This window comes from Lissotriton vulgaris, chromosome 1_1 (assembly GCF_964263255.1).
Source record: "Lissotriton vulgaris chromosome 1_1, aLisVul1.2, whole genome shotgun sequence".
Taxonomy (NCBI): Eukaryota; Metazoa; Chordata; class Amphibia; order Caudata; family Salamandridae; genus Lissotriton; species Lissotriton vulgaris.
This window is the reverse complement of record NC_141685.1, coordinates 1,264,757,089-1,264,770,223: the sequence shown is the minus strand read 5'-3', so window position 1 is coordinate 1,264,770,223 and position 13,135 is coordinate 1,264,757,089. Positions and strand designations below refer to the sequence as shown.

Genomic DNA, 13,135 nt, shown 5'->3' with positions numbered 1-13,135 from the left:
TAACTCAATGAACTACTGACTCTGCGGTTACACCTTTTAACAGTAGCCAATACAATCATGGGAAAGATAGGCCAGCATTGAGGGCCAGTTATGTAGGGCTGAATGATTCGCAAACATTCTGGCTGCTCAGTAGGACAAGACCCTTTGGCCAAGACACCACTACAATGACATGGACAGATGCGTTTAGGCACATCTCTAACTGGCAGTGCAGAGGGATCAGGAGGTAGCATTGTTATAAGATTCTACTGGCAGGTTTACAAGCCCCTTGCGCCACTTTTGCGTCACTATTAACATGTGAAAAGTGACGCAAAAGTGGCGCAAGGGGCTTGTAAATCTGCCCCTATATTTTTAGCTAGGACAGCAAAATATAAACGTCAAAAAATTACTAAACAAAGCCTTTACAGTTTCAAAGAGAAATTCTGAGCGTTACCTGTTAACTTAGGCACAACAGTGACAGATCTTCCTCGGAAAAAAGGGGGAAATATTCAAGCAGCCACAAAACAACTCGAAATTCAAGAAATCAAGAATATCACGTCCAAGAGTTTTTAGTAAAAAGAAAGTACATTTTAATTCATAGAACAAGACTAAAATGGTACAAAACAATTAGAGGGCAGAGAATAAAAAAAATGGCAAAGAATGGCTTGAAAGAAATGGGAAGTTAAAAATCATTGTATGCGCATGTGGTGTTGGAATCTGGGAACTAGGCACCTTTTCCGGTTGTGGATCAAGGCTTGCATACAGCCTAGCAGTTAACCTTCGTCAACAGTTGTACATCCGTAGTTAGTCTCTCTGATGGAAGTAACAATCCTCCCTAAGGGTATGGTAGGAGGTTGAGGTTAGCGAGGATGCCATTAGGTAGGTTAAAAGCTCAGAGCAGAACTCATTTAAAATCTGTAGCTGCTGAATTCGCTTCAGCACTGGGATTACTTTGCCACCTTATGCTGTTCTTTATCTTTGTACTTTTTAGTTTCCTGCTTTTTTGAGTCCAGGAATTCAAAGCTGTGCTTACTTCTTGGGACAAAAAGTTCAGAGAGGTCCAAACCAGGAATTTTTGCATGCTAATGTTCCCCCTTTCTTGAATAGTCGTGCATTAGGAATAGTCATGGCACACCTAGGTTTGTTTTGGTGTGACCATGGGAGGCAGCAGAATGGGATTGTGAGTCATACTTCTATAAGGTTGTGGCGAATCGGCCATGTTAGCTGGAGAGCAAAGCATTCTGAAGTTAATAGGGTGGGACGTCAGGGCCATTGTTAGGCAGCAGTGCTGTTCAGGACACGATTTCCCTTGGTGCAGAGCCTAGCATCTTCCCGCGTGTGGGGCTTCTCACCATGGTACAAGATGCCTGTGTTGGCGCACTGCAGGAAATTGGGCGCAGGGAAAAAGGACAGCAATGTGTTGTATCTAATAGATATGGCGCATTCCTGCCCTTTTCTTTTGCTGTAGGGCAGCTGCTGCGTTGCCCTGCGGCAAAAAAAACCCATAAATGTGGCCCATAGTATTTAGTAGATCCAAAATAGTGAAAAAGTTAAATTACAGCACAAAAAAAATCCAAAGACAATTTAGACAACAATGAACGAAAATATAACAAGAAAAAAACATAAAAATTATTTAAATGCAATCGCGAACTGGAGACATAAATTGTTAAAGTTCTAGAGTCAAATGGTGTGAAAAAACAGCATAGCATCTATGTATGTGGATGAATGGGACCTCCGAGCAAGTTGAGGCTGCCCGCGATGCAACGGGAACCGGCTAACAATAATGGGTCGATCTGTTCTGAGATTTTAACTTCACACTTTGGGGCATATCTATACTACTATTATAAAGAGAGAACTGTGTCCTTTGAGCCAGGTAAACTCGAAAAGTACACCACCAATCCAAACACCCAATACATGTTTGAAAACGTCAGGGCAAGCAGAAGGACATAGGCTATATAAATTTAAAAAATAAACGTTATTTAGAAGATTTATATATTTAAAAAAAGTAGTCCCTCCAAAGTAGCGCCGGCTGCGACATGCGTGCTCACGTCAGGAGCACTGGGAGGATCGGCGTCCGAGGAGCGGTGGACATGGCGCGGGGCAGGAGCGGTGACCTGAGGAGCAGCGGACAGGCCAGCGGCGGTGCGAGCAGCGGAGAGGCGGACATGGCACAGGGGAGGGGCGGCGGCGGACAGGCAGTGAGGAGCAGAGAGGCGAGGAGCAGTAAACTGAGGAGTGGCGGATCAGGTAAGCCTCCGGGGGCAATGTCGGGGCAGGCGGGTGTCAGGCCGCGGTGAGGAGCAGAGAGGCGAGGAGCGGTAAACTGAGGAGCGGCGGATCAGGTAAGCCTCCGGGGACAATGTCGGGGCAGGCGGGTGTCGGGCCAGGCGGGGGACGGGGATCGGCTGAGGAAAGTTCACAAGATGCACAGATACTCCTGCTACCATTTGGGGTTACTGCAACACGCTGTAGTATGTCGGGCCAGGCAGGGGACGAGACGTTGGGATGCACAGATACTCCTGCTACCATTTGGGGTTACTGCAACACGCTTTAATAATGAATAGATGCATGTGTGTCTTTATGGAGCACAGAGGCGAAAGTCAGAGTCTCGGGGGCATAACAATCACCACCTCATCTGTTTTCCCATTCACTGTCGGAATCTACTTGGTAGTAGACCCCACCACGAAGACAGGTGAACGCACCTTACACTGGGGCATCCGGGGGTCAGGGCAGGCGGGGGACGGGGCGAGCGGGGGCACGGGCTGCTGGGCAATGTTGGGGCAGGCGGGGGTAGGGGAAGCCTTAATGCTCCCGGACAAGGTCGGGACGGGCTGCTAGTTCACAATAAATTGGCGAAGCATATCGTTAAGCCAAGAAGGCTAACGACATGCTTCGTCACTTTAGAAATGCAGGCCTGCACCATACTTACTAGAATGTGGTGCAGTCCTGCGTTTTTGCCAGCGCTGGCGCTAACTTTATGCTGCCTAGCGCCAACGCAGGCACCCTTGCACCATAGTGCAAGGGTGCCTGTGTTGAGGGGAAGATTGTTTATGTGCATGAAGGTCCCCCTTCCTGCAAATAAACAATCTTTAAATGCCGTTTTGTAACTTATATGTGTGCTTTTTAATGCAGCAAAAATAGAAGTTGCAAAACTGTATTAAAAAAACAATTGTTTATGTGCAGGGAGAAGGAGCATCTTGTACATAAAAATGATAGGCAATTTGCTTTTTCTATGTGTGCTGCACAAGGGCAGCACACATGGAAACAGCATAAATGAGGATAAATAAAGCATTTCTCCTTTTTTTTCCTGTTTAATACCAGATTTTCCCTGGTTCTAAGTTTAGTGCTGCCTCCTGTTTACTCTGCTAAGAGGGGGTAGTGTCAAAAATAATGGTTGTTGCGGGGGAACGCCCATTGCCCTCACCTTTCACGCTAAACACAGCTTGAAAGGATGCCTTATTTACAAGGCTATATAACAAGAAAGGGCATAACTCTAATCAGTAAGGCTGAGTCCACTGAACCAACAACCAAAAAAAAAATGCCAATACTGATAAAACACTTTCAACAAAATGAATAGTGCAAGGACAGTCAAACCAAGCACCAATGCGCTTATTATTTGCTAAAAGAATTTCTTTTTAAAGGAATTCATGGGCCAGGTTAAATCCTACCTTAAAGACACCACGGATTTCATCAACAAGTTGGAGGCAATACCATTTAATAGCAAAACAGATCTACTGGCTACTTTTGACGTGACTTCATTATACACAAAGATTCCACAAGATGAAGCAATAAAGGTTTTATTCCACTTCTTAGAGAAGCGTGAAAAACCTGTCAGGGTTCCCTCAGAATTCATCACGAAATCTAGATTTCTTTTTAAAGAAATTCATGGGACAGGTTAAATCCTACCTTAAAGACACCACGGATTTCATCAACAAGTTGGAGGCAATACCATTTAATAGCAAAACAGATCTACTGGCTACTTTAGATGTGACTTCATTATACACACAGATTCCACAAGATGAAGCAATAGAGGTTTTATTCCACTTCTTAGAGAAGCGTGAAAAACCTGTCAGGGTTCCCTCAGAATTAATCATGAAATTGGCTGCCTTTGCATTAAAGAAAAATTATTTTGCATTTGGAGACGACTTCTTTTTTCAAATCAAGGGAGTCGCAATGGGGTGTCCATTCGCCCCGGAATGGGCGGTTCTGTTCCTGTCAATGTTTGAGGACTGCTATGTATACAACAACAATCCATTTTCTCCTCACATAATCGGCTGGCTACGCTTTATGGACAACGATTTTTTAGTGTGGTCCGGAAATGAGTTACAACTAATGGCATTCTTTGAGTGGCTCAATCATAGGACATTGGACATCAAATTCAGCATTGCGCACTCTGCACATAAAATTCTGTTTCTCGATGTTGTGGTACATCCCGCAGAGGGTGGACTAATAACAACACTGTGCAAAAGGAAAACAGATAGAAACAATGCACTTCTGTTCTCTAGCAACCACCCAAGGAGCCTGCGTGAAAACCTGCCCTACTGGCAGTTTTTAAGAATCCGCAGAAAATGCTTTTACAGAGACGATTACACTATAAATGCCAATACCTTAGCTGGGAGCCTACGGGAAAGAGGATACCCGAAAAATCTTGTCAAAGGGGCTATGAAACAGGCCTGGTGTACCCCGAGAAAAACATTACTGGAGAGGCGGGTGAAATCTCCTTTGGAACGCCAAATGTGTGTTTCAACTTTTTGTCCAAATTCCAACAACCTAAAGAAGTTGATCTTCCAGAACTGGCACTTAATAAAGAAGTTGGACAAAGATTTTGAATCAGTTCCCTTATTTGCCTTTAAAAAGGAAAAGAGCATTTCAAATTTCATTGTAAGAACAGCAGTAAAGAAACAACCAAAACCAATCCTGAGAATCCTAATGGGCCTTAAACCGGTTACAGGGTGATGGAGGGTCCCGTTCTACCATCTAACACCACCAGAAAGGAGAGTTCTGACAGCCTTAGTAACATGAAGGTCTGATGTGGGCCCTGCGTGATAAAAATCTGAAAACATGCTAAAATAACTAGCTTTCTCCGTTAGTAAATAAAGGTCTCAGGGCCCACTATGCATGCAGGCTTACAAACACACGTTTCTAACACAGGACGCTCGAAATGTCCTCGCCAACAATCCCCAGCCCACTCCACAGCAAGTGCAGCAGCCTGCCGTGCAGTATGCGCAAGCACAGCCGCAGCCGCCACAAATACAACCAGCCATACAGTATGTACAGACTTCACCACAGCCAGCCATACAGTATGTGCAGACTCCACCACAACAGACAGTACAGTATGTGCAAGCCCAGCAGCAGCCCACAGTGCAGTACATCCAACAACAGCCCCCGGTGCAGTATCTGGCACCACAACCGGCCTACAGTAATGACCAACATCAGTACTACAACAACAATAGAAATACCGGGATGCAGGGAAGGGGCAATGGACAGCAAAGGGGCCAACTACAGTCAGGCCAACGTACATGCTTCTATTGTCACAAGGTGGGACACCTGCAAAAAGAGTGTCGCTCTAGGATTCGAGACCAAGGCCAACAAGTTATGGGTCCCGCCCAGCAAGCACCCCTGCAGCTCCAACCACAACAACAAATGTATGCTCAGGCACCCCAGATGGTGTATGCTTATGCCCAACAAGCACCACAGCAGAATATGCAGCTAGCACAGCTCCAGACACCTGTAATGACCCAAGCTCAACAGCAATCCACAATGATGCAAGTTCCCGTGCAACTGCAGCAGCAGTCACCCTCATACCAAGTGATGCCCCAAGCCCAAGCTGCCCCACCACCCGGTGGTGTGGTAGTCACTTCCAATAACCCATTTGCACAAGGCACCATCCAGCAATACTCACGCTAGGACAGCCCACAGACAACTCTTGTGTGCCCAGTTTTATCATGCATCATGAGCGGTGAAGATGACCCCACCGTCCTGGTCACGATAAATAACAAAACATATAGCTTCCTCATTGACACAGGCGCCACGTACTCCTGCATTACAGGCGGACACCTGCCTATTTCTGATCAAGTAGCGGACACACAGGGATTCTCTGGGGCAATAGCAAGGGTCCCCTTTACAAAGCCAGTACCTCTGCAAATAGGAGACCGGGTGCTGGAGCAACAACTGCTTTATTCACCACACTCTCCAGTCAACCTATTAGGGAGAGACCTAATGGCTAAACTGAACATGACTATTCACTTCCATGAGAACGGAACAATGGTTTGCTCAATACCAGGCACACCCTTAGCAAGAATGATGGCACTCACTGCTCAATCTTCCCTGACAGATCAAATGAGGGCTCGCCCTGTGGATGAACAAGCGTTCTCCACTGCGGTACACATCATTGTAGCCAACACACCTGAACTGCACCAGCGCACTGTCCAGCTCCCGAAGGAATTTCTCTTTCGTCCGGAGTCCCAGCACTTTCAGATATGGGACAACAGCATGATCCTAGGCATACGTGCTCTTCACATTACACCTACATACGGGGCATTCATAGCAGGAGACGACAATATGCGCTCATGGGCCTGTGTGATTTTCATTGAACCCGGACACCAAGTGAGGGACATTACAGATGAACAGCTCTTTGGTGATCCTGACAACTATCCAATAACAGAGATTGTCTACGAGTATGAGGTACCTCTGTCAGCGACAGTGGAAAAAAGAACACCCACTGCCCCGCAGAAATATAACTCAGTGCGTGAAGCTGACTTAGCCCAAGTCCCGCCACACCTGTGGACCACCGGTCCTAATGATGTGGGCCTCATCCGTTCTGCTACTCCCTTTAAGATAACACTGAAACAAGGCGCGATCCTACCCAGAATAAAACAGTACCCACTTTCCAAGGAAGCAGAGGAAGGCATTGCCCCAACAATACAAGCCCTGCTGGATCAAGGTGTCATATACCCATGTGTATCTCCAGTTAACACCTGTCTTTTTCCTGTGCGCAAGGGCAAGACCAATCAGTGGCGTCTAGTTCATGATTTGCGCTCGATTAACAACATAGTGGTACCAGAATTTCCCATTGTCCCAGACCCTTCCGTCATCCTCACCAATGTTCCCCCGAATGCACAATACTTTTCAGTGATCGACCTGAAAAATGCGTTTTTCAGCGTCCCCCTTCACCCAGACAGTCAGTACCTATTGGCTTTCGTATTCGGCGGGGTGCAAATGACTTACCGGCGTTTGCCTCAGGGGTACTGTGAGTCCCCGAGCGTATTCAACAGAGTCGTCAAAGAGGACTTATCGAACTTCCAATGTCACAGTACCTTACTGCAGTATGTCGATGACATTTTGCTCTGCAGCACTACAGAATCCCAGTGCAGAACTGATACAGTCTCTCTGCTCACCACACTAGCTCACAGAGGCTACAAGGTGGACAAAAACAAACTTCAGTACTGCCAAACAGAAGTACAATACCTCGGTCAGTTAATATCAGCATCAGGGAGACGGGTCACGCCAGACAGAGTTGAAGCCATCAAAGGGACATCAGAGCCCCAAACTGTCAAAGACATGCAAAAGTTCCTAGGATTAGTGAACTATGTCCGCCAGTGGGTCTTTGATTTTTCCACAATAACTGCCCCTTTGTTGAAAGCAGTTAAAGCAGCCAAAGACAGACGCAACAAAATAGACTGGACACCTGAAATGACAGCATCCTTTAAACAGCTCAAAGATGAAATAACAAACGCACCAGTGTTAGGCACACCTGACTACACAAAAGAATTCTACCTCTTTACCCACTGCAATGGCCAGGTCATGACTGCCGTCCTCACTCAGAAATACCCAATGGGCCACAAGCCCCTTGCTTACTTCAGCGGAATGCTAGATTCAGTCATGAAAGGTCATTACCCCTGCGAGCAAGCTCTTGCTGCGGCAGCCTTCGCAGTGGATAAAAGCACACCCATCGTCATGGGATCCCCTTTGACACTGTACACTGAGCACGCTGTCTTTGCCATAATTCAGAAAGCTAAAACAACATTGACAACACAAAGAGTGTCAGGTTATGAAGTCATACTGTCATTGCCCACCCTGAAGGTTGTCAAATGTCACACAGTCAACCCAGCCACATTCTTTGCCCATCCCATTGCCGCATCCGATGATGACACCCATGACTGTGCCACATATTGTCCCGATGAATCAGGAGCAGCAAAAGAGGACCCCCTGCCAGACAGCACTGTATATTTTGTAGATGGGTCCTCCACAATAGACCAAGAAACAGGGATCAGATACACAGGAGCCGCAGTGGTTAGGGCTCAGCATCATGAGTCCTCTGACTCCCTAGACATTGTACAACAAATTACATTGCCATCGCACTACTCCGCGCAAGCCGCTGAACTAGTGGCACTAATTGCCGCTTTAAACAACGGGGCTGGTGACCGCATCACTGTATACTCAGACTCTGCATATGTCACAACAACGACACACTCAAGCATCTTGCGCTGGAAACGGCGCGGGTTCCTCAAATCAGATGGAACACCAGTATGTCACAAACAGTTGTTGGAAGAACTAATAGAAGCCCTGTCACTTCCAACAGAGGTAGCCGTTGTTAAATGTGCTGCTCACACGAATGGACAAGACTTTGTGTCCAGAGGCAACGCTCTGGCAGACTGGGCAGCCAAAGCTGCAGCCAGACCCCCCCTTCCTTTCACTGAGCATGACCCACACAACACCCCAATTTTACTTGCCCAAGCGGTAACACCAACAGAACAGACAAAGACAAACGAAGACAGTGTACCCTTAACACCACACACAGACAACAACGACACAAACACCACCAAGGACACTATTGATCCAAATGCTTCCTGCCCACTCGATGACACACAACAATACGATTTCATTGCCCAATTGCATCTCAGAGAGATACAAGAAAGTGCACCACCACAAGAGAAAGAGTTATGGAAAAAGAGGGGAGTACAGCAGGACCCTGCTGATTTTATTTACAGACAGACCATGTCCGGAAAACCCGTCATGCCACAAGCCTTACTGCAGGTAGCGTTAGATCAACTTCACCTTCCCGCACATGTCTCCCGAGATAACATGTCCACCACATTACAAGCAGACTGGTTCATTCCCAATGCTTATGAACTAATACAGCTATTTGTTAACAAATGCATCATTTGCCAACAGTATTCCCCAAACCCAACTCTCAAAACTGTTGCCTCCACTATTCCTAAACCTTCTGGCCCATTCAAAGAACTCCACCTTGACTATGTCGACATGATTGATCGGTGCCAAAATTACCGATATCTCATTGTGGTAGTATGCCCCTTCTCACGGTGGATCGAAGCTGGACCATGCGTCCACTGCGATGCCAAAGCAGCAGCCACATTCCTGCTCCGTGACGTCATCTCCCGATTTGGAATTCCTTCCGCCATCAGGACTGATAACGGAAGCCATTTTTCAAACGCCATCTTCTCCTCTCTCACCACAATGCTAGGCATCAGACACAAGCTGACATCCGCTTACCACCCCCAAAGCAATGGCATTTGTGAGCGCCTCAACGGTTTACTCAAAACCAAAATAAGCAAAATTAGCGCCACCATTGGCAAAAAGTGGCTCTACTGTCTCCCACTGGCCCTCTTCTCATTAAGAAATTCCCCGAGCTCGGATCACCACCTCACCCCCCACCAACTTGTAACCGGACGATCCATAAATGTAGCAGTCCCTCCCAGCAGGCCCAAAACTGATAGCGAGTCATCCTCTGAGATTGTTAAGGCTGAGCTTTATGACTTCCTGTGCACACTAACCCGCGCTGCGCAGTTCCTCTCTGTCCAGGTATCCAAAAGGAAGGAGAAGGGCCCCATCGATCCTGAGCTCCCACCAATCCGTCCTGGAACTCTCGTCTTCATCCGGAGGCACGTCAGGCGTTGGAAAGATCCTAAGTTCGATGGACCCTTTGAAGTGATTGACTCTTCTCCAACTGCCATCCGGATAAGCGAAAGGAAAGCATGGATCCACAGGAGAGACGTCCGCTTCGATCCTGCACCTGCGCAGCAACAGCCAATGGACTAAAAGAGGGAAACAACATGGCCATGATCCCCCTGAATGAGGACGACGACTTCCCATCCACCGTTCCATCCATCATTGAAGAAGAAGAAGAAGAAGACGTCCACGAATATAGCGCCTATGAAGCAAAGTTATGTATACTCACTGTTCTTATGTTTTGTATTATTGTTGGAGTGGCACTAGCAACATTCAACTGGTATATCTTTTTTCTTGCTGTAAAAAGTTATAGTGATAGAAGCCGCCAAGGTGCCTCACTGCCTATTGTTCCATCCACTGTACCAGCGGTCACACTCAAACAGCAGAAAGCACCACACAGCACACTAGGTCCTGAGCTCCCGGAGAATAGCATTGCTAGCAGCACGTCCATTAGTATGCACCCTGAACTCTCACCCGGTAGCCCAGAGGAAAGGACTAGTCCCTGGAATACAGCTACCAACGCCACAGAACGAGCATCCCGTCGACACCCTCCCCGCCACCATAGACCACGTAGATTTGCCTTCGCCATACCCCCATACATGACAAAGTCGAAACCCCGTATCCCCTCCCCGTTTGTCCCCGGCACCCATATAGACACAAGACACAAGCCCAAAGGAATGTCGCTAAAAACATTCCAACATCTCGTGCAAATACAAGAAGGCCTAGGGCCCATGCTCAGCTTACCCCAAATAGTAAGGGACCATTCAGTCCACTCCTCTATGGTAGACAACTCCTGGTACAGGGACATGACAGCAGTTGGGAAAATAGTAACAAATGAGTCTTGCTACGTATGTTCCTACATTCCCCATGCAGTAGGGGCTGACAGACTGATTTTTCCCAAGGAAGTTCCACCACACATAGCCATATGCCTTCTTCACTTGTACCTCTGCCGGATAAAAGGGCAGATTCGGGTCCTTTCAGCCCGAAAGGAAGTACTCTTTGTAAACACCACTACATGGGATTACATTTACACTGTGCACAAGGTTGTCACCGACCTAGCTGAACTCGGGGAGGAATTCAAAGAAATGCGAAGGACAGGGGTACCGGACATGGATTGGCAGGAACAGGGCATTAGGAAACGTGGGTACATAACAAACAACACACCCCGGACAGGATGTGATCTATCATATAAACACCCACACCCACCGGGCCAACACCACTGCCCATGCAAGGATAGGACAATGCTACGCCTCCTAGCGCAGGTCTACCTTAACAACAAGTGGCAGAGCCCCGGAGGGTTTTGGTGTAAGGCGGCAGCCTTGGGACCCCCTTGGGCGGACTGGAACGAAGGGGAAAAGTGTGGTCAAATATGGGCTGAGGAAAGCGGGAGGTACACGTGGAGTGGGGAAGGAATGCCAGAACATAAAAAAGGATTCAAACTGAAAAACCCTTCTCTTTGTTTCATAGGAAATGGCTCGGTGGCTGTTGGGCACAACACAGATTGTAATTCCACGATTTTCAGCTTCGACATGCAGTTCGGCACCACTACTCTAATGGATTATTACTGGTCTTGCGGAGAGCACCTCTATCCCCAACTACCTCCTCAGTGGCTCGGACTGTGTACTTTGGTAACTTTGCATGAAATTCATCTGGTCGTACCAGCATCAAATGCTTCCCACATCCTGTCACATCCAATGACAGGTGACCTGACATTCCTCCATCGACACCGGCGAGCAGCAGAGTACTTTGCAGGAGAAGCCCGTGGTAAGGTCCCAGAAGAGTTCCGCCTCTTTAGCGAGGCCCAGCTTTTCTTCGGAGGGGTATTCCCAATGTTTCAAACTCAAGCTACTGCCCGTTGGCTGGAAGTAACCCGCTATGAGGTCATGAAAGCAATAAATAGCACCAGAGATGGCCTAAATGCAATAAGGGAAGAACTGCGCCCATTACGACTAATGGTTCTGGAACATCGTTACTTCCTTGACATGCTAACGGCCAAAGATGGAGGTCTGTGTCATCAAATAGGAAAATCCTGCTGCACTTTCATACCTGGAAACGACGAGGACAACGGATCCATATCAAGGGCCATTGAGGAGTTGACTAACTTGGGAAAAGAAATGATTGAGGAAGGAGGTGCCCCTGCAGACATTATCCCAACGGACTGGTTCGACTTTGATTGGATGCCCTCCTGGCTAACTGCTATTCTAAAGCTGATGATACCTATAGTCGGGATTATGGTCTTTCTGTGTTGTGCCTTTCAGCTGGGGAGTCACTGTATCAAGAGATTGAGTACAAAAGCGGTAGGGATGAATTATGCTAGGACAGGGATTTACCAGACACCAAAATATGAAGACATAGACCGGGCTCCTGGGGACGGGAATGGAGAACAGGTACAAATGATCGAGCTAGGACAATGTAGTACACATCCAGCACCACCTGACACACACTCTGGAGTACCATCAGCCCCACCTCTTCCCCCAGGTAGAGACACACTGAGCAACGACACTACAGCTACTCAGTATGAGCGCCTGCTCAACAAATCAGGTCAACAGTATATCCAACTACTAAGGTCAGACGAAAATGTTGCACGTCCAACTAGTTTTAAGTGCTATGTCAATGACATGCCATGGATTCCACCGTTAGCAGAAAATTCATCAAAATACTCACTTAAAAGTGTGTTCATAAATGAACAAGAGGGGGCAGATGATGGAGGGTCCCGTTCTACCATCTAACACCACCAGAAAGGAGAGTTCTGACAGCCTTAGTAACATGAAGGTCTGATGTGGGCCCTGCGTGATAAAAATCTGAAAACATGCTAAAATAACTAGCTTTCTCCATTAGTAAATAAAGGTCTCAGGGCCCACTATGCATGCAGGCTTACAAACACACGTTTCTGTGCACCAAAATAAACAAGGTGAAAATAGGCCTTCAAAAGAGTGTTTAGCTTCACAGTCAGCTCCCAGACCAACACCCACACACACACACTTACCCTGGTACACGTGGTACAGCTTCCTGAAACCCCTGCTAACGTTATATTTTGAAACATAGCTTGCACAAGTATAAGCAGCAATTTCTAGCAATAAACAGCATCTATCATGGAAATTCACACTTTCAAATATGTAGAAATGTGCGTGACAGAAAAATGTCCTTTTTTAGTAATGTACAACATGTAACCATTGTGTTTAGAAAGAGG

General features: G+C 47.0%; 1 protein-coding gene across 1 annotated transcript; it reads left to right on the top strand.

The window, feature by feature from the left end:
- Positions 1 to 9,940: 9,940 nt before the first annotated feature.
- LOC147748964 (uncharacterized) lies at positions 9,941 to 13,135 on the top strand. The gene has a single exon (XM_086936506.1). The coding sequence runs from the start codon at positions 9,972 to 9,974 to the stop codon at positions 12,672 to 12,674; it is 2,703 nt and encodes a 900-aa protein (XP_086792632.1). The 5' UTR covers positions 9,941 to 9,971; the 3' UTR covers positions 12,675 to 13,135.